General features: G+C 36.8%; 2 protein-coding genes across 3 annotated transcripts in view; both read right to left on the bottom strand.

The window, feature by feature from the left end:
* Positions 1 to 20028, bottom strand: part of rab6ba (RAB6B, member RAS oncogene family a) — a 213720-nt gene that overhangs the window by 31246 nt on the left and 162446 nt on the right. For both annotated transcript variants that reach the window (XM_005165932.6, NM_001034179.1), the window contains 1 exon segment: positions 4076 to 4169. In XM_005165932.6, the coding sequence (XP_005165989.2) occupies positions 4076 to 4169 (94 nt within the window).
* LOC141386287 (uncharacterized) overlaps positions 1 to 20028 on the bottom strand; it is an 816166-nt gene that overhangs the window by 643518 nt on the left and 152620 nt on the right. The gene's annotated exons all lie outside the window — the stretch shown is intronic.

Below are 20028 nucleotides of genomic sequence, written 5' to 3'. Positions count from 1 at the left end.
TTTCACTATTGATTGCAATCTCAGATGAACGCAGTTCCCTGCTAGAGGAAACACAGTATCACAGGTCTGCAAACACAACACAAATACACACATCGGCAACAAAGTAAAGGCTTGGTCATTTTCTTTATTTGTTAGTGTCTGGAACAACTTAGCTCCATATTTAATGCTGATAATATGCCGTGTCAGAGTCTCTCAATGTCGTACTGTCAGTGCTGAGATTCTGTGAAACAGTGATACAGAAATTTGAAAAGAATAGGGGCTTTGTGTCCAGTACAGCCAATGGGACAGTTCACAATAACATAACTCAGTCTTTCTTTCGAAGAAAGGCAGTGCAGTATAGTATAAGCCTTGTGTATTTTTAACCTTTAGTCTGTATTTCTGTATATTTGATGGTTCAGACACTAAATTTTAAATGTGTTCAGTATTAGTGTACAATTGTAATATAGGTTAACGTTAATTTATTTATTCATATTATCAGAACAAACTGTTAATTTAAACAATAAATGTTACTACTGAGTATTGATATTCAGTATAAAGTTGTAAGAGTTTTCAAACTGTTTTCTTTAAATAACAAACATGTTTTCAGTTTTATGGCTATTTATTTATTTAATTATTTATTGAAACATGTTTTAAATGAGCCATATAAAATTTTTATAGAGCTTCCTCAAAAATATGTTAAGTAGAGATGCACAATAGGAATTTTAGTTTTTAGCTGATAACCGATAATCAGAGATGGCAAAAGTACAAACATCCTGTACTTAAGATAGTACAGGAGAACAGAAGTAGAATACAGAAACTCATATTTAAATCGAGTCTGGTAAAAGTTGAAGTACTGATTCCACTTTAGTACTCAAGAAAAATAAAAAAGTACAGCCTGAAATATGTACTTAAGTAAAAAGTGTTAATTATTACTACCTGTTTTAGTTTCACATAGTAACCACACTGTACATCATGTACAGCTGTGGTCGAAAGTTCACACACCTCTTAAAGAATGTCTAAAAATATTAATAATTTTAACAACATAAGAAAGATCATACAAATGTTTAGTACTGTCCCGAGTAAGATATTTACATAAAATGTGTTTACATATGCTTCCTTTCACTACACAAACATTTTGTTGAAGTTATTAAAATAACACTTTACAAAAGTTTACTCATCCATGGTTTTCAATACTGTGTGTGGTTTCCTGATGATCTACAGTATGAAGGATTTTTCTGCTTTGTAATGGTTGTTTATGAGTCCCTTGTTTGTTCTGGACAGTTTAACTGACTGCTGCTCTTCAGAAAAATTCTCGATCTCCTGCAGGTTATTCTGTTTTCCAGGATGTTCTCTAGATCTGAACCCCTTGCAGAAGGAGTGACTGTATGATTGTGAGATTCACAATCATATTTCACACAGAGGATAATTGAGAGACTCAAACACTACTGTTAAAAATGGTTTAAAAAGGTTGTAAAAGGTTTTGGAGCATGATCAGACGGTGTACAAGTCGCGCACTGCAGTGTGAAGGCACCCGATGACAAATATAGATTAAATCAAAAGGTGTTCATATTGTGCAATTGCCTCAAAACACCTTAAAAAGAAAGTAACAAGCCCAATAAAAAATGTAAGCAGTAGAAAGTACAGATATTTGTGTAAAAATTTAAGAAGTAAAAAGTTATTAGAAAAATAAATTGTTGAGTAAAGTAGTGATACCAGAAAAATCTACTTAAGTACAGTAACAAAGTATTTTTACATTTCTTTCCATCTCTGCCAATATCAAAGTCCTTCTTGTGGCAAATTCTGATTTAGATACAGATAATAACTAAGTTCATATTTTGAGATTATAATGTTCATATAATCTCCAGTTTGTGCACCCAAGACGATAAAAAAACTCAACTGAAATTTTAGCATCCCTGGCAAAAATATAGTAAACATCAGCCCTCACTATTTAAAAGATATTATCTTTATATATCTATAAAGATTTTTGTATTAAAAGCCTAACCAGGGACTGGGCTACAAATTACCCCTTGGCTAAAAGCCTAAATGTGGAGCATTGGCTGTTTGAAATTATAGCAATTTTTACAGCAATGTTGCTGTTAAACAAACTTAATAATAATAACAATAATTAAAGTAAAATAAGAATTGTAATATATTCAAAGGATTTTCCACTATTCAATAAAACGTTTAAAGGGCACCTATAGTGAAAAATCTACTTTTCAAGCTATTTGGACAAACATATGTGTATATATAGTGTACACACTGTCATATTGGGGTGATATAAACACACCCAGTCCTTTTTTTTTTTCAATTTAACAAAAAAACGGTGGACCAATTGGAGCGGTTTTCAGACCGACCGCAACTTTACAAAGGAGTGCGGTCCCCCTGCCCACCGAATTGATTGACAGCTGCGCGCATTAACATGTCCCGGTAGTCACATGTATATGTCAACAAGACCAGACATACGCAAAGCAACCGGGAATAAAAGGTCTGTTCAGTTCGCTAGGATCAGCAATCATCATCAAATGTGATTAAGAGTAAGTTTCACATGTTTAAAGTGTTTTAAAACAATGCACGTGTGTAATTAATTACAGCGATTTACTTCAGCTTTACTTCATCAGCACAGCCGCGTGTCAGAACAATTATAAAGTAAGACGCTTCAATCCCGGTTTGTAGACTTTAAATTAGGTTTATTTTGTACAATAACATAACCGATATCCACACAGCAGTGGAGATTAGCCTGAATCCTGTCACATTTCAGTGCAAAACTAAGCGCGCTCTGTCTGTCTGCCTGTGTGTGTGTGTGTGTGTGTGTGTGTGTGTGTGTGTGTGTGTGTGTGTGTGTGTGTGTCAGCTGCGGTGTGCGTGTGTGTGCGCGTGAACTTTGTAACAATATTGCGTGTGACTCATCAACGCGACTGCACAACAAACAATGATTAACGTTAGTAAAGTTCTTACTGTAGTATTTCTCACAAACGCTACGTGAGACCTTTTTCCTTAAAGTCTGTCTGTTGTCTGAGGCAGCCGAGGGAGGAGATTAAAGCCCGCGGGAAGGCACGTAGAAAGAGTAGGCGGGAAAGACTCGTCTTAAAGGCGCAGTACGACAAAACCACCCCCTGGTGAAAACGGGTATAAAACAGCATCTTGTAAAAGGTATAATGAAAAATCTGGTGGGTGTTTTGAGCTAAAACTTTATATACACATTCTAGAGACGCAAAAGACTTATATTTAATCTGAAAAAAGGGGTAACCTAGGTGGTGGGGTAAAATAGCTGGTGAAAAGGGGGTTTTAAATTGCTGTTTGGAAAATATTTCTTGAGTGGAAATCGGCAGGCCCACATATGGATGTGCAGTCTGTTTTTTTATTAGAAATTAGAGAAAATTATAGGGAATTTTAAGAATTTTAAGAGAATTTTAAAGAAATTAAAAATTTTAAGAGACATGGAAATCTATGATCAAATACTTTTAAAAAATGAAGACCAACTCCTTTAATTGATCTATATAAAGAAATTTGTGTAAACAGGTTTAAATGTGATCACCAATGTTGTTTGACCCCAAACGTATGTACAGTAGAAGACAACATTAAACATGTCAGATTATTGATTTGTATTATCATAGGTAGGTATTCATTTATTTTGAAGGTGTTTACAATTGATATCGTCTATCTGAAAATGTATTTAATACTGTGAAGGGTGTTTTAATATTAATAATATTTGTGTTTCTCTTCATTATTTAAATTAAACTTATTTGTTAATTTATTTTGATTCACACTAAAGATTCACAAAATAGAAAAAACTTATAACAAAGCATGATCATTCTTACAGAAAAAAAGGCATAATGACTGAGTGACTATCAAAAATCTTTGATCCAGTCTGACAGAGCTGATGCAGACGCACACACATATACACTGTGTCGTACGCACATCCGGCTCTCAGAGAGAAAGAGAGTGAGAGAGGAAGCACATCAGAGCTGCGCGTCACATCTGATCTCTCCCACCTCACAGCTTAGTCATCCTGAATCATGCTTTCAACTGAGTCTCAGAAGAGAAATCAGAGAGTTTCTCACACACTGACAGAACGAGGTGTTGAGGTAAAACTCACCTGCTTGACGTTGTAACCCGTCTTGGCGCTGGTCTCGATAAACATCACACTCAGCTCTTTGGCCCTCTGCTCTCCCTCCTCAATCGTGATCTGCCTGTGAAAAGGTTGAAGATTTTTATTCATGAGTTTTCTTGTAGAATATCATTCATCTGTTGCTAAAATAACAATAAAATGAAAACGGATAGATGCTATTTTAATGCTGGTGTGGTTGCTGGACCAAAATATCCACTCTGATTATTAGTAAAGGTAATAAAAAAACACAACCATAAACAAAAACATGCTGGAGAGTCTATTTAGACTTTCTGCTTAAGTTTGCTGAACCAAGTGGATCTTGCAGGTTTAGATATAGCTACACCCTAAAAAAATCCCTATTTCTGTATTTTGTGATTCACAAGTGTTTTCCTTTTATTTACAATTGTGAATTGCATTATAGGATATTGATCCCTGTTGGGCATCACTGTGACGCTGTGGGTAGCACGATCGCCTCACAGCAAGAAGGTCGCTGGTTCGAGCCTGGGCTGGTTTAGTTGGCATTTCTGTGTGGAGTTTGCATATTCTCCCCGTGTTCACGTGGGTTTCCTCCGGGTGCTCCGGTCTTTGGCTAAATTGTCCGTAGTGCACGTGTGTGGATGAGTGTGTATGAATGTTTCCCAGTCATGGGTTGCAGGTGGAAGGGCATCCATTGCGTAAAACATATGCTGGATAAATGGCAGTTAATTTCGCTGTGGCGACCCCAGATTAATAAAGGGACTAAGCCGAAAAGAAAATGAATGAATGAATGACCAAAAATTCAACTCTTATTGACATTTTAGTCTTTGAAATAATAGAATGTATAAGAAATGATATAAAGAGAAATATTTCTGTAAAATGACAGAAATTCATTCATTAATTTTCTTGTTGGCTTAGTCCCATTATTAATCCGGGGTCGCCACAGCGGAATGAACCGCCAACTTATCCAGCACGTTTTTACACAGCAGATGCTCTTCCAACCGCAACCCATCTCTGGGAAATAAAATGACAGAACCGTTCTGGCAATTTATTACTTTTTTAGTACTATTACATACAATTTTAAAAGTTAAATTTATTTGAAGAAAGATCAAGGCCCCATAATGCAATTAAAAAACATAAATAAACAATAAAAACGGACATGAATCACAAAATACGGAAAACTGCTAATTTAAGAATTGTAGAAAGTGTAGTAAGTCTAGTATGAACCATGGTTTTGCTAGTTAGCATGTTGTTATTATAATTTGGCAAGAAAAAAATAAATATTTAGACTTATGGATAAGTTTAACTGATTGTCTCTCCATTAATTTGCACCAATTGACCCATGTTCTGCATGTTAAGACGACATAAGATGAATACAAAAACTCCAGGGTTGCATAAAATCAAGTGATTTTGAGATGAGGGATTCCAGAACATTCCCATCTGAACTAAAACTAAAGCTTCATTCACACTTGACTTGCAACAGCAAAGCAACAAAGTGAAAAAATAACAAGCGGCTGTTCATTTCAATGGAGAGTGAACGACTTCCGGCGACCTCTGTGTACTGCTTTATTCACACTAGCAGCTACTTTCTAGCTGCCTGTTGCTCTGGGTGGCGATCTGCTGCAAATGGAGGTCTGTGTAGGTCTACAGCACAGAGAATACAACCAGCCTCAGTGGGAGCTGAGAGAGGATCACATGAGCTCTACTGGTACTCCTATTGGCTGTCGCTCAAGAAAGTCACTCCTCATTTACATAAAGTTGAAAGATTCTCAACTTTGTCGCGCCACTTGACACATCCACCTGGTCGCAGGTCGCTCATGTAGACGGAGGTCACCAGAAGTCACTCTCTCTCCATCGAAATGAACAGTCGCTTGTCGACCATTGGCAACCAGGTAGACGTGTCAAGCGATGCGACAGTTTAGAATCCTTCAACTTTATGCAAGTGTTAAGCGACTTTCTTGAGCGACAGCCAATAGGAACACCAGTAGAGCTCACATGATCCTCCCTCAGCTCCAGCAGAGGCCAGTTGTATTCATTGTGCTGTAGACCTACACAGACAGAGCAGTAAGAATTATACAAATATAAAAAATGCAGCTTACACCAATGCCATTTTTGGATCCACTTTATAATAATGTTAACTTTTAGGTTATGCACTTTGAACCCTGGCTAATAAGCTAAAGTATGAGTGTCCAGCCATTGGTGCCATAAAGCAAGCTCATGCAGCACTGAATAAATGCAATTTGTGTATGTATTTGAAAACGTAACATTCTGTAGTAAATTTAGTGATTGTTTAAGGCCTTTTCATGCATTCAGTGATCATACAGTAGGCACCTTTCATCACTGACATGCAGTCAAAACAGTCTCTGTTGATGTGTATAAAGATTTTTCGTCCTCATGGACATTTTTGATGCTTCCACACTGTAGATGTTTGTCACATTTATAATATGTCCATGTCTTGAGGTCAGTCTGTCTGATGCAATTTTTCTATCAGCTATTTCAATGCATTTCATTGATTTAATTATGTTTTTATCAAAATGAGTAACTGTACAGAATAAATAAAAATAGTCATAATGTTTTTTTTAAGGAGACACAATTGGGAAGGTTTTACAAAGCTAAAAAATATGCTTATTCTAATCATACAGCATTTATAGCTCAGAAGATGGACTATAAAACAATTCTACCCGGAACTGAGCATCCATAATTAAAGCTTTGTCAGTGAGTTTTTCCTGTTTGGATTTGGATTTTGGAATGTCTTTTTTGTCCCTGAAGGGCAATTTGGTTTAAGTAGTTTTTCAAAGCTGAGAAACAGCCATTAAGACAAATGAGAATGACTGAAAGATACTTTCTCCAGACCTCTTCATCGGAGACACCAGCAAACATGCATTAAGCATACACAACACATTCTAGTGACCATCTAGACTGGTCTTCAATAATGGCAAAGACACATTACCACCACTACACATGAAGGCAAATAATCATTTGTAACCAGTAATCGCAAAACCACTATCACGGAACTGGCCAGCCTTGAGCGCAGCCCAGAGAGATTTATGAAAACAGCAATAATGGAAATGTGCTGTTTGATAAAGTGGTTAGCGGGTCACAGATTACGGGTGAAGTATTATCAGACAGCAGAGGCGCATAGACAACAGCATCAGTCACTGCCTCCCTCCCCTCATCTCTGCTAACTCCAATTAATTGATGTTGATACTGATTAATTGCACAAAGGGAAGGCCCATCAATTAAGCCTCATTTTTATGACACACTCGTAACAGTAATCCGTGTCTGTGACTGCATGTTTGTGAGCTGGCGGAGAGAAAAGAGCATCTGAAGAGAAGACTGGCTGATCTCAGAGCAGGGGATGTGAACAGGACAGGATGTATTTAAAGCACTGGGCTGTGTCTGATGGGACAGCGGTGATGTAACCAGCTGAATTCTTTTGTTCTCTCCACAGACTGGAGCTCAGAGAGATACAGGAGTTTACTTAACCCGTCAACTGCATTCTTGACTCACAGCTTTTCAGTATTCAGCTCATTCTCTGTCAATGGTGCCATTCGCACCACCATGACTTGCTGTCGATGTGTTTAATTTGGTAAGCAACTTAAATACATTATTTGAATTCTGTTTTGCCAATTAATTTTTTTGATAAATGTTTTTAATAACATATTTTATATTAACACCAGCTGATTTGCCTAACCCCATTGATCAACATATCTTAACTGGTTAAAATTAAAATCTATATGCTGTAGATAAGGGGTTCTCAAACTCTCTCTCTCAAAAAAAAAAAAAATGAATGGTGTGTTAAGGCAAGTTGGAGGTAAAATCTGAGTTTGACAACCCCTGCTGTAGATGATAGAGAAACTAAAAACATTATTTTTTGTCTGTCTCTTTATTTATTTAATGCTTGAGCCATGTTCAGAGTAAATGGCAAAAAAAAAGTTAAGTCAGTTTATTTCTCTTTAAAAATAATTAAAGATAAATATTTAAAAAATATTATATATATTTTTTTAAAGGGAATTAAAACATTTACATCAAGTAAATATGATTTCTGTTAATTTGCAATCTGAAAATATAATCAGTTTCAACAAGAATGTTAAGCACCACAATTTTGCTCAGAATAATTCTGAAAAACCAGGTGAAACTGAAGACTGAAGTAATGATGAGAAATTTAATTTTACCATCACAGGAATTAACCAAAGTACATTGTAAAGTTTGTACAATTCATTAAAACAAAAAAAAATTTTGAAAAAAAAATGTAATATTTCCCAATATTACTGTTGTATTGCAGTTGTGATCAAACTTGATAAGCAGAAGACAATTTCACAAATATGTCGTTTTTATTGACTTATTTTATTATTCAGTTATACTTATATTGAGTTTTAATGATTATGTAACTGCACATAAACAAAATGATTAAACAGACATTCTAACAATTTGTTTAAAAAATATTTGTTATCTCTGTAAATGTATTTATTTATTTATTTATTTTTTCATTTTTTTTTTATATTCCAACTATGCAAGATTCGAACAATTTTACATTTTGTGTTAACTACCTTAAAGGGATAGTTTACCTAAAAATGACCATAAACCAGTAACCATTTTTTCTTTTGTGTTCAAAACTGTTTAGGAAACAGTCAAGGGTAAGTAAACCGGCAGAATTTTCATTTTTTAAGAGACTGTCCCTTTAAGTAATTAATATGATCACACACACTCACCAGTCACGATATTGGGTACATCTGTCCGACTGCTTGTTAACGCAAATTTCTAATCAGCCAACCATATGGCTGCAACTCAATGCATTTATGTATGTAGACATGGTCAAGATGATCTGCTGCAGTTCAAACTGAGCATCAGAATGAGAAAGAAAGCTGATTTAAGTAACTTTGAATGTGGCATGGTTGTTGGTGCCAGATGTGCTGGTCTGAGTACTTTAGAAATTGCTGATCTACTGGGATTTTCCTGCACAACCATCTCTAGAGTTTGAAGAGAATGGTCCGAAAAATAGAAAATATCCAGTTCTGTGGGTGCAAATGCCTTGTTGATGCCACAGGTCAGACAAGAATGGCCAGACTGGTTCAAGCTCATGAAAAGGCAACAGTAACTCAAATAACCACTCATTACAACAGAGGTGTGCATAAGAGCATGTCTGAACACACAACACGTCCAACCTTGAGGCAGATGGGCTATAGAAGCAGAAGACCACACCAGGTGCTTCTCCTGTCAGCTAATAACAGGAAACTGAGGCTACAATTCACAAGGGCTCACCAAAATTGGACAATAGATGATTGGAAAAACATTGCCTGGACTGATGAGTCTCGATTTCTGCTGCGACATGCAGATGGTAGGGTCAGAATTTGGCATCAACAACATGAAAGCATGGATCCATCCTGCCTTGTATCAACGGTTTAGGCTGGTGCAGGTGGTTTTTTGGTACATTTTGGGCCCATTAGTACTAATTGAGCATCATGTCAACGCCACAGCCTACCTGAGTATTGTTGCTGACCATGTCCATTCCTTTATGACCACAGTATACCCATCTTCTGATGGCTACTTCCAGCAGGATAACACGTCACAAAGCACAAATCATCTCAGACTGGTTTCTTGAACATGACAATGAGTTCACTGTGCTCAAATGGTCTTTACACTCACCAGAGCTCTATCCAACAGAACACCTTTGGGATGTGGTGGAGCAGGAGATACGCATGGATACTAGTAAGGTGTACCTAATAAAGTGGCTGGTGAGTGTATATTACCACTAATTGCGAGGGAAGTTTTCACAACTAAAATTCCTAAATGAGATGTTTCTAAACTTTGCCTATTTATTCACAAAGTAAGTGTCAGTATGCATTGTGCATCTATGCCTTTGCTTTTTAATTTCTTAAAGCAACTCCATTTACAGCACTGGTTTGATCAATCAAGATATGCCACAGTTAAATTTTTCTTCTTCCATCTCAGAGTCAGTTTTTCAAGTTCAGGTTCATGCATGGCAGAACTACGAAGGCACTATTTATTTATTTTTTTTCCAAAGCTGCAGCGACAATTAAAGAACTTGACTGATATGAACATCATATATGGTTTGATGTAGGGCTGCACGATATTGGAAAAAATTGACATTGCGATATTTTTTTCCCCTGCGATATATATTGCGATATTTTATATATATATATATATATATATATATATATATATATATATATATATATATATATATATATATATATATATATATATATATATATATTTACTTAAAACTAGGGCTGTGACGGTCACCATGACAACCGCGTCACCGCGGTGGTCATTGCCACCTCGGTTGTCCATTGCCACCGGCCGTATACGTGAAGTCACGCACTTTAAAACACAAATTACTGTTATGTTGCCAAGTATTACATATCTGTTAGAATATAACATTAGGCGCGATTCAGCAAGTTCAAGTTCAACCATGAATCTTGTTAGAAAACGAACTCTTACATCTGGGAACATTTTGGATTCGTGCCGAACTAGAAAGGTGAACGAATCAATTTGGATTAAGCTTTTTGTATGGGGGTTTTAAGTAAAGTGTGTTTTAATATTCACTGCTGAGTGCTGAGAGTCCAAACACTGAGGAGCAAATCCATCGATACGCAGATCCACGGGTCCCGAACCATGCAAGCTAGTGGCGATTGACGGCGAGGGAAAAAAAGCCATGTAGGCTTAATCAACTCCTGTCTTCTAAACGCAGAAGCCCAGCTCAGCCAGGCATGGCAGAGGCATTTGCAAAAATGGCCAGATACAAAAGAGAAAGTGATAAATGGAAGACATTGACGAGAAATTGAGCATAGGCTATTTGGTAACTACTTAAGAACGCGCCGCTCCGCGTTGCGAGAAATGCGGGCGGCGGAACAGAAGGAGAAGCCCTCTCTCGCATGGTTGTGAAAAAGTAACCTGTCTGTGCTTTATCGCTACAAGCACACCGTCTGACAGTGTATTGCTGGAAACATTATAACTCCATTCTATCGCGGATATACAGTTTCAAGCAGTTAAAGTAATGTAATATTTAACTACAATATTTATAAACAGTTTTGTGTTGTTTTATTAACGAAAGTTCAAAAATAAACATGCACGTTTATACGGATGTTTTATTTATTAATATTAAATTCGGTTATTCCTTAATTTTTACATAAAAGGTAAATTAACTTAAGTAGGCTACATTATTTGTTGATGTACGAGATCGAGGAACATTTGCCAGTAAATAATGTTCGCACCACTTAAAAAACAAAACAAATGAATAACTTGCGAAAAGGATGCAATAAAAAATGCAAGCGCTTAATCATTCTTCACAATCGGATTCGTACGTGCAATAAGCCGAGGCTATATTGCGCCGACAAGAACAAGCCCTAAAACTAAGTCTAGAGAGAGAACTAATACTAGTTAATATTAATGATTATAAACACGAACTGCGTTGTATGATAAACGCATCACAATGATGTCGTGATCTTTGCTGAAGAACTGATATGTTATCGCCGTCTCCCCAGCCAGGTTTTCATCTGCTTTTTTCCCCTTCTTCTGGATACAAACAATAAAGTATCAGCGCCAGACCAGTGGTTTAAATTATATTTTACTCTCCTGATTTCTTTTCTTTTCATTAAAAAACAATTAAATGTTTAAAGTTTTGTATTGCATAGCCTATATATTTTTAAAGATTATCATTCAGCCTACCTGCAGCGCATGAGGTTGTGTGCTGGGCAAATCCCCTTTACTCATGCTACCCATTTCATTTATGACACTGTAAACTTGACTTGGCAGGCTGATCATCTTTAAACTCAAAAGGTGTTTTTAACTTGAGACTGCATGCTTCTGCATAATGTGATGTTTCTTATTACAACTGTTAGCGGTGTCAAAATGAAAGCAAACATTAAAAAGGGTTTTGTTTTATCAATTGTATAGTTTAGTTTTAATAATAGCTAATGTATATAATAAATTATAATATCGATTATTGTGTAGACTACAGTGTTCAACAAAACAATTTTATTAGATTACTCTAATAGACCAAATCCCTAACTGAAAAACGAATGTGAAAATGACAGGCAGTTGCGTCTTTGCTAAAATTAATTTAACGACAAATTTCTTTTGCCTTTTTCCCCTTTAGAGATCAAAAGAGATGTATTTAAAGAATTATTTCACTAAAACATGAATTGAATGCCCAGTTCTTTCCCGTGTGAGTTTAGTGCGCCTCCGCCGCGTCTGCGTTTTTAAGGTTAGGTGCACCCTGACCTGACGCGGGACCAGATCTCTGTATTGCTTTAATTTCTCAATTTTCATAACTGCATTGCATTTTCATATGGTAAAATATCAAAATTTATGCTCTGAAAGTAGTAGGAATGACGGGAGTGTTAGTAATTAATAACAGAAAGAACTTTCACTTTTGAGTGAACTTCTGTCACGTGTTATTTTAGTATGATAAAATAAACAAAAATAGTAATGCAGAAAAGTATTTTTCGCTCTGCCAAGCCTTCTCTGTTGCTGTATAGAGAAGCAGCCTGCTCAGTCTCCTTACCCCGGCCCCACCCCGCCCACCGACTCCTGAACGTCTCACTCACTAACTCACTCATTCACGCGGGCATGCACTGCGGTCTCATGAGGAAACGCAGCTTTTTGATATAATGTTTTTCTTGTTCCCAAATACAAATAATTTATCAAGTATTGTTTGACATAAGTATTCGTAAAAACACTCTATTCCTGCTTTTCCGAATACCGTATTCCGGTTCGGCTCCACCCATAATATATATAATTTATTATTATTATTATTTTTTTGCATCGCACCCTCCTGCGATGTGACTATCGCGGATGCGCACATCGCGATTTCGATGCTGAAACGATATATCGTGCAGCCCTAGTTTGATGTGGTTTTGTTTCATGATCAAAGTCCTCCCCAAACAGAGCAGATATGTTTTCGTGCCTCTTTCTTGTCTATTAAAGGGCGCGCTTTAAACAGCTTCTCACTTTAAAGTTCAAACCCTCAGGGAAAGCAAAGGGTGACAGCAGAAAAACTGATGAAACATATCAGACACCGTTATTCTTCACATCTAAATAAAATAAGTAACTTCAGAAAAACCAAAAGAACTCTAAACCTGACCGTAAAGTCCATCTCCGGCTAATGAATGTGCATTCGATGTCCCACGGTAGCCCCAAGTGAAATATTTTGATATTCATGTCACAAAAAAAGAAAGATGGGATTGCAGGATGGGGTAGCACAACATATAAATGTTGATGGAGCAGAATGTCTTGTCAGCCTAAATTTCCTTGTGCATCTTCCAGCCATAAATGTTTTATCTGCCACTATCTTAAGCTCACAAAAACAGCACACATAGCTTTATCAAGATTGTGTCGCTGGGTTCATATTAGTCTTTTTTTCATTGAGTTGTTGGAATTTTGAAACAATTTCAAGCTATTACAGATATTCTATTACTCACTTAATGAAATGGTGACAGGTTGGTAAATACTGGTCATTCTTTTGAGTTTAAAAACAGGTATTTGACTGATTAGAGTATGTGTATTTGGTGTGCTGTCCGGAGTTCTCTGCAGTAACTTGTGTTATTCACCTTGTAAGGAGCAGTAGAGAGATGAGGATCTGACCAAATTGTGTAGCTCGAACTCAGAATGCTCCCCAGCTCTGATTTAAGTAGGGATTGGAGTTAAAGGTGTAGCACAGAGTTTGGCGAAGAGATGGATTTGGTCTTATGCTGATTGGATAATAGAATAATTGTCAATAATGAATTTGTTTTGTCAAAACATCTGCGCATGCTCCTCATGAAATTTGTTTATAAAACACCACATTTTAAAGGGATACACTACCTGACAAAAGTCTGTTGACCAATCCCAGTTGTACAAGCAGCAAATAATAATTTGACTTCTTGTTGGAAAAATCATTTGGAAAAATGGCAGAAGCTAGATTGCATCCCAATCTTCACAAATACTGCAGAAGAATTATAGGAACCCGCATGGACCAAAGATTTGGTAGAGGAAAAATCATGGTTTGGAGTTACATTCAGTTTGGGGATGTGAAAGAGATCTGTAGAGAGAATGGCAACATTAACAACCTGAGGTATCAAGACATTTGTGCTGCCCATTACATTACAAACCACAGGAGTGTCACGGTTGCAGGTTTGTGCGCTTCTCCGGATTGTATGTTTGATCACGTGGGTTTGTTTTGTTTTGGTTGTCCATGTGGATTTGTTAGGCTCACATGTTATGACGACACTCAGTTGGTCTGATTAGTTCGCCAGCTGAGGCTCATCATGGTGCCTATATCTGGGCGAAGCTTTTGTGTGTCTGTGTCAGTTCGTTACTATCACTCATGTTTGTGCTGTCTGTGCTCAGGCCCTGAGGAGTTATCTGGATCTGGTTTCCCCGTTGTGTTCCTGCCCTGTGTTCTGCGTCCTTCTAGCCTGGCACTATTTGTTTTATTGTCAGATACAATAAATTTTGTTCACTTGCATTTGGATCCTCTCTGACTCTCATTTGAAACGTAACAAGGAGAGGGCAAATTCTTCAGCAGGACAGCGCTCCTTCTCATACTTCAGCCTCCACATCCTGAAAGTAAAGGTCAAGGTGCTCCAGGATTGGCCAGCCCAGTCATCAGACATGAACATTATTGAGCATGTCTGGGGTAAAATGAAAGAGGCGGCACTGATGATGAATCGAAAGAATATTGATAAACTCTGGTAGTCCTGCAAGAATACTTTCGTTGCCATGTCAGATGAATTTAAGTTATTTGAGTCATTGCATGAGTCCTCCACACTCATAGGGGTCATACACAAGATTAAATCTTTTTCCACTGCACCATGACTTTATATTTTATACTGTACATTATTTATGTTAATTGACAAGTCTTTTACTGTCCTAATAAAATAGTTAAAAATCAAGGCATGATCATATTTTATATTGTTAAAATAAGCACAATCTAGAGGCCTTTGCCTTTCATATAAGCCACTAGTGAAACCAAATGATCAACTAGAAGACTTATGTCAGGTAGTGTAGTCAACCCAAAACAGGAAATACTGTAATCTTTACTCTCCCTTCTTGTGTTAAACAAAAAAAAAAAAAAAAAAAAAAGATATTTTGAAAAACACTGAAAATCAGTCACCATTGACTTCCATAGTATTTGTTTATCCTACTATGGATGTTAGTGACTACCGATTTTCAGCTTTCTTCAAAATATCTTATATCGTGTTCAGCAGGATAAAGAAACTCATAAAGGTTTGGAACCACTTGAGGATGAGTAAATAGTAGGTATATTTTTATTTTTGGGCGATCTATAGCTTTAATCTTGAAATAATTGATTAAAGTGTTGAGGGCTGTCTGAAAATCTGTGATTTTTTCCTACCATCTTTTCTTTTTTTGTCATGTAAATGGTAAATTGATTATGTTTGACACTTTTGATTGATGCAGACAATAGTTTGGGTGAAATGTGTCTTTTTTCTTGATTTTGGCTGAAGGGAAGGTAATCTCAGCTGACATGAGGTTTCTGGAAGAGTGAAGTGCCATCTGTTCCTGAGAGAGAACAAACATCCTCTGGACAGAAACTCACGCATTACACCCACACTGACTTTAAATATGATATTCTAATAATATTACACTGTAAGAGAATTTGCAGCAAAAATAGTCTCGAGCATTTTTAGATGTACATACATATACTGTACACTGCAGTTGGAAAATTACAGAGGACGGTGGCAAAATACCACAAAAATGATTTAAAAAAGTTTTTTTTTCTAATCATTAGTGTTGCATAGAACAAAAAAAAAAAAGCCTTGCAGGTTAATATCGTAGTACTGTATTTAAAAGAATAAATCAGCCGGCAATGCTGCATTAAGGTAAGTAAAATGTAAGTAAAGATCTAATTTAGTTACACAGTTTTTAAATTGTAGTATTTAATCACCGGCCACTTTATTAGGTACAACTGCTCGTTAATGCAAATTTATAATCAGCCAATCACATGGCAGCAACTCTTCAGTCTCAATTTCTGCTGCGACATTCAGTTGGTAGGGTCAGAATTGGCATCAACAACATGAAAGCATGGATCCATTATCCATCCTGCCTTGTGTCATTGGTTCAGGCTGGTGGTTGTGGTGTAATGGTGTAGGGGATATTTTCCTGGCACACTTTGGGCCTTTTAGTACCAATTGAGCATTGTGTCACATAGGCCACAGAGTATTTTTGCTGACCATGTCCATCCCTTTATGATCACAGTGTACCCATCTTCTGATGGCTACTTCCAGCAGGATAACATGCCATGTCATAAGCGCAAATCTAAGTGCAAAAAAAGACTGGTTTCTTGAACATGACAATGAGCTCACTGTACTCAAATGGCCTCGACAGTCACCAGAACTCAAACTCAATCTGATTGAGCACCTTTGGGATGTTGGAGCCTCGCATCAAGGATGTGCAGTCGGACAAATCTGCAGCAACTGCATGATGCTATCATGTTATTATAGACCAAAATCTCTAAGGAATATTTCCAGTACCTTGTTGAAACTATGCCACAAGGGATTAAAGCAGTTCTGAAGGCAAAGGGGGGTCCAACCCGGTACTAGTAAGGTGTACCTAAAAAAGTAGCCGGTGAGTGTATTTTTAAATATTTTTTTATTTTCTGCATTATTACTCTAGATTTCAGTGTCACATGACCATTTACTAATCTTTATAATGTTCTGCTTAAGAAACTTTACTTTATGTTTATCGGAGTATAATAAATAAATTAATTATTAAATAAATGAAGCAGGATAAAGCAATATCACAGATTTCCCTACATAAAATGTCTACAGAATCTTTTTTCATTTAAACTCTGTGTAGGGAAAAAAAAGTCTTACAGGTTTATCCTGAGAGGCAAAGTAGTTTCTGGATGATCAGTTCTTTTAAAATGCTAGAAAGTGCCTCTTAAATGGCCAGAAATGGTCTGTGCTAGAGAGCAGAAAGAACCACTGTTATTACTGTAGATTGGACAATTGCTTCTTGTAAAAAGACTCCAGGCAAGATTGCATTTTGATGTTAAACATATAAAATAATATTAAAAGTTTCTGGTATGTGCCCTTTGAACCACATTAGCACATCAATGTTATTCTTGACAAGCAATGATGTGTCCCACAAGCCATACTAAACTCAATTTGGAGAACAAAATGTCCAGAGATACAGTAATGTAGGTAAGATGTTGGGTCTGTGCTCTTTCCTACAGCAGTGGTGTCTCGTGCTAAAACAGAACTAACTGACTCCATTATCAGCCTGTTACTGTGTTACTGCACCCACCTCCAACCACCACATGCCATCACAGTTGTCGTGGAAACAAACCCTGCATGGCACTCATATTTGAACAGGTTACACTAGAAAGATTTCAGCCCTAATTGTGTGTGCAGCATTGATCTCCGTTGTGACTTATTACAAATAGAGTATATAACTTTTATGAGTGATGTTGACCTCATAACAGGGCTCAGAATTGTGATTAATTTGGTAAAATTGTGGTCCTAAAAGAATAGAATAAACAAAAATCATATACTATTGTTATAATTACATTTTCCTTTATGTTTTTTAATTAGTGGATGCTTCAAACCAAAACACCAGCTTACCCGATTAGTTATATCAAAACTTGATTTTAATAAAACTGCAGTCATTAATCAACTATTTAGAAAACAATAATAACAACCAGGGATGGGCAACATTCAGAACTTATTATAGATCTAATTTTTTCCAGATAAATTTTTTCAACCGTGTGTGCAGTCACGTGACCCTTTCTTTGCTGAGGCTGATTTATACTTATTATATTATGTTTTTATACTTATTATATTATTCTGATAGTAAACTTCTGCCAAGCACACACATGCGGTCCAGTGCAGCCTTCGATGTGTAGCTCAAGCTTTTTGATTGGTCAGTTTGGTAGTGGTGACAAGGGTGGGTGGCGCAGAGAGACGTGTTTTAGGCAATGTGTGTTTTTATTTCAGTTGTCAGCATTGATATTCATTAAATAATCATAGATAGTAGATAGTGTGTGCTTCCTTCAATCATTTTAAAATCAAGTAATGTACACTACATTCAAAAATTTTCTTGTAATATGTGAGTATATTTTCTGTACAAGACTTGTCAGTGAACTATGAGGGCAAAAACATAAAATCCTCCTTCATTAATTGCAATTGAGTTAAAAATTTTAATTAATCAAGATTGGGATTTTAGGCCAAATCGCCAAGCCCTATTAACAACAAGAGGAAAAGTGACACTTAATTTAAGTGGCAGCAGGTTTTATGATAAAAACACAACCAGAGGTAAGTCAAAAGTAACACAGTGCAAAATATAAAGCAGTCTAATGTGTTAAATGGCAATTTATGTATTCCATTAGTTGCCTAAAGCTTTGTTTTATAGGTGCATTTGATAATCAAGCTTTTCTCAACTGCAACTATCCCATTGTAAATCAGAGAGAACCATGTTGTGCTGCATTGGAGCAAAATGCTGTCCAATCATCCTTGAAAACTAAAATTTTCTTGGTCACCTATTCTTTTCTGGAGACCTACATCGTCACTCACAAATGCTCACTGCGGTGAAGAATATTATCCAATTATGGAAAACATCATATGCTGACTGTTGACTAGAGTCTGGAATTTGAGAAGTCCTGGAAGTAAACATAACATAGCTGCCATTTGTTCGGGCTGGGGTGGGACACATAACCAACCAGTGATGATGATTTGTGTGTCTGAATGCGGTGTGAGCAAGAACGTGATGATTGGCTTAAGCCATCTTTCCACTGCACACAACATTTGTACACGAATGTCGGAATACGCCCCCTTGTGCCAGTAGCACATTATTTACAGTTCTGACATGCACCATGGAAGATAGTGATGCGCGGATAGCGGTTATATCCACGAGCGCTGCGGAAACTCCATGGGTCATTATGATTAATTGTGGGTCAGTTGCGGGTGGATGTAATGTGACATGGACCAGCAAAAAAGCAGAAAGTGGGCTTTGCAGAATGGGAAGATATGAGACACCCAATAATAATGGATGAAGTGCAAAGTAGCGTACTGTTCAAAGTGTCAGTTAGAGGAGTCATAAGAGGAAAATCTCCTATCATTCTGGGAGAAAAAAGATTGCTTATTTCCACGACTAATGCGCCTTGCAAGGAGAATCTTGTCCATTCCTACAACACACAGGTGCAAGCGAATGGTCATTCAGTGCAGCTGGCCACGTTTGGAGGCAAGGCGGAATCGCCCCGAATTCAGGCACAGTAGATATTCTTTTTTTGCACAGTGCGAAGAAAAAGGCCAAGTAAACATAACATACAGTAGCTGCCGTTTAGGCTGAAGTGGCACCGTTTTTGTTGTCTTGTTCCTGTATCTGTAAAAGCTAAAAAAAAGTCTTATTTTTACTTTCTGTATATAATTGAAAATATAGAAAATGTTGTCTAAAGACAAACTTTTGTTTTTATAAATAAAAGAGATGCGCAGATTAGCTCACTGATTCTGCTGTTAATATCCACGGTGACCTATCATTATGCCTAAAACTAAGAATTAAATTATTAGAGTGACGATCGGGTGCGGATACATATATCAGATAAAACTATATGTGCGGGGGGGTGGATGATTAGTAAAAAGCCACAGATTTGGGTGTCATTTGAGCTGATCCCCACATCTCTAATAGGAGAGAAGCTGTAGAATGAATGAATGAATGAATGAATGAATGAATGAAAACTCATAACCGCTAAAATATTGGAGGGAATGTGGAGATAATATAAAAATTGTAATTTTTATTACTTTATTACATTTATGAACAGAAGTGTTTTTGTCAATATAGACTTTTTCTAATTCACAAAATAACCAAAAAACTAGTATTTCTCATCTCGCGGAAAGACCTGCTTGTTCAACACTGGAATACATCACATCCAGTCAGCTGGTCGCATACGGTCTAGTCACAGGAGTTCAAATATTTCAGAATCCAAATTTTTCACATATACGGAG

This window comes from Danio rerio, chromosome 6, assembly GCF_049306965.1.
Source record: "Danio rerio strain Tuebingen ecotype United States chromosome 6, GRCz12tu, whole genome shotgun sequence".
Taxonomy (NCBI): domain Eukaryota; kingdom Metazoa; phylum Chordata; class Actinopteri; order Cypriniformes; family Danionidae; genus Danio; species Danio rerio.
The sequence above is the reverse complement of the archived record's forward strand: the minus strand, read 5'-3'. Positions and strand labels throughout refer to the sequence as shown.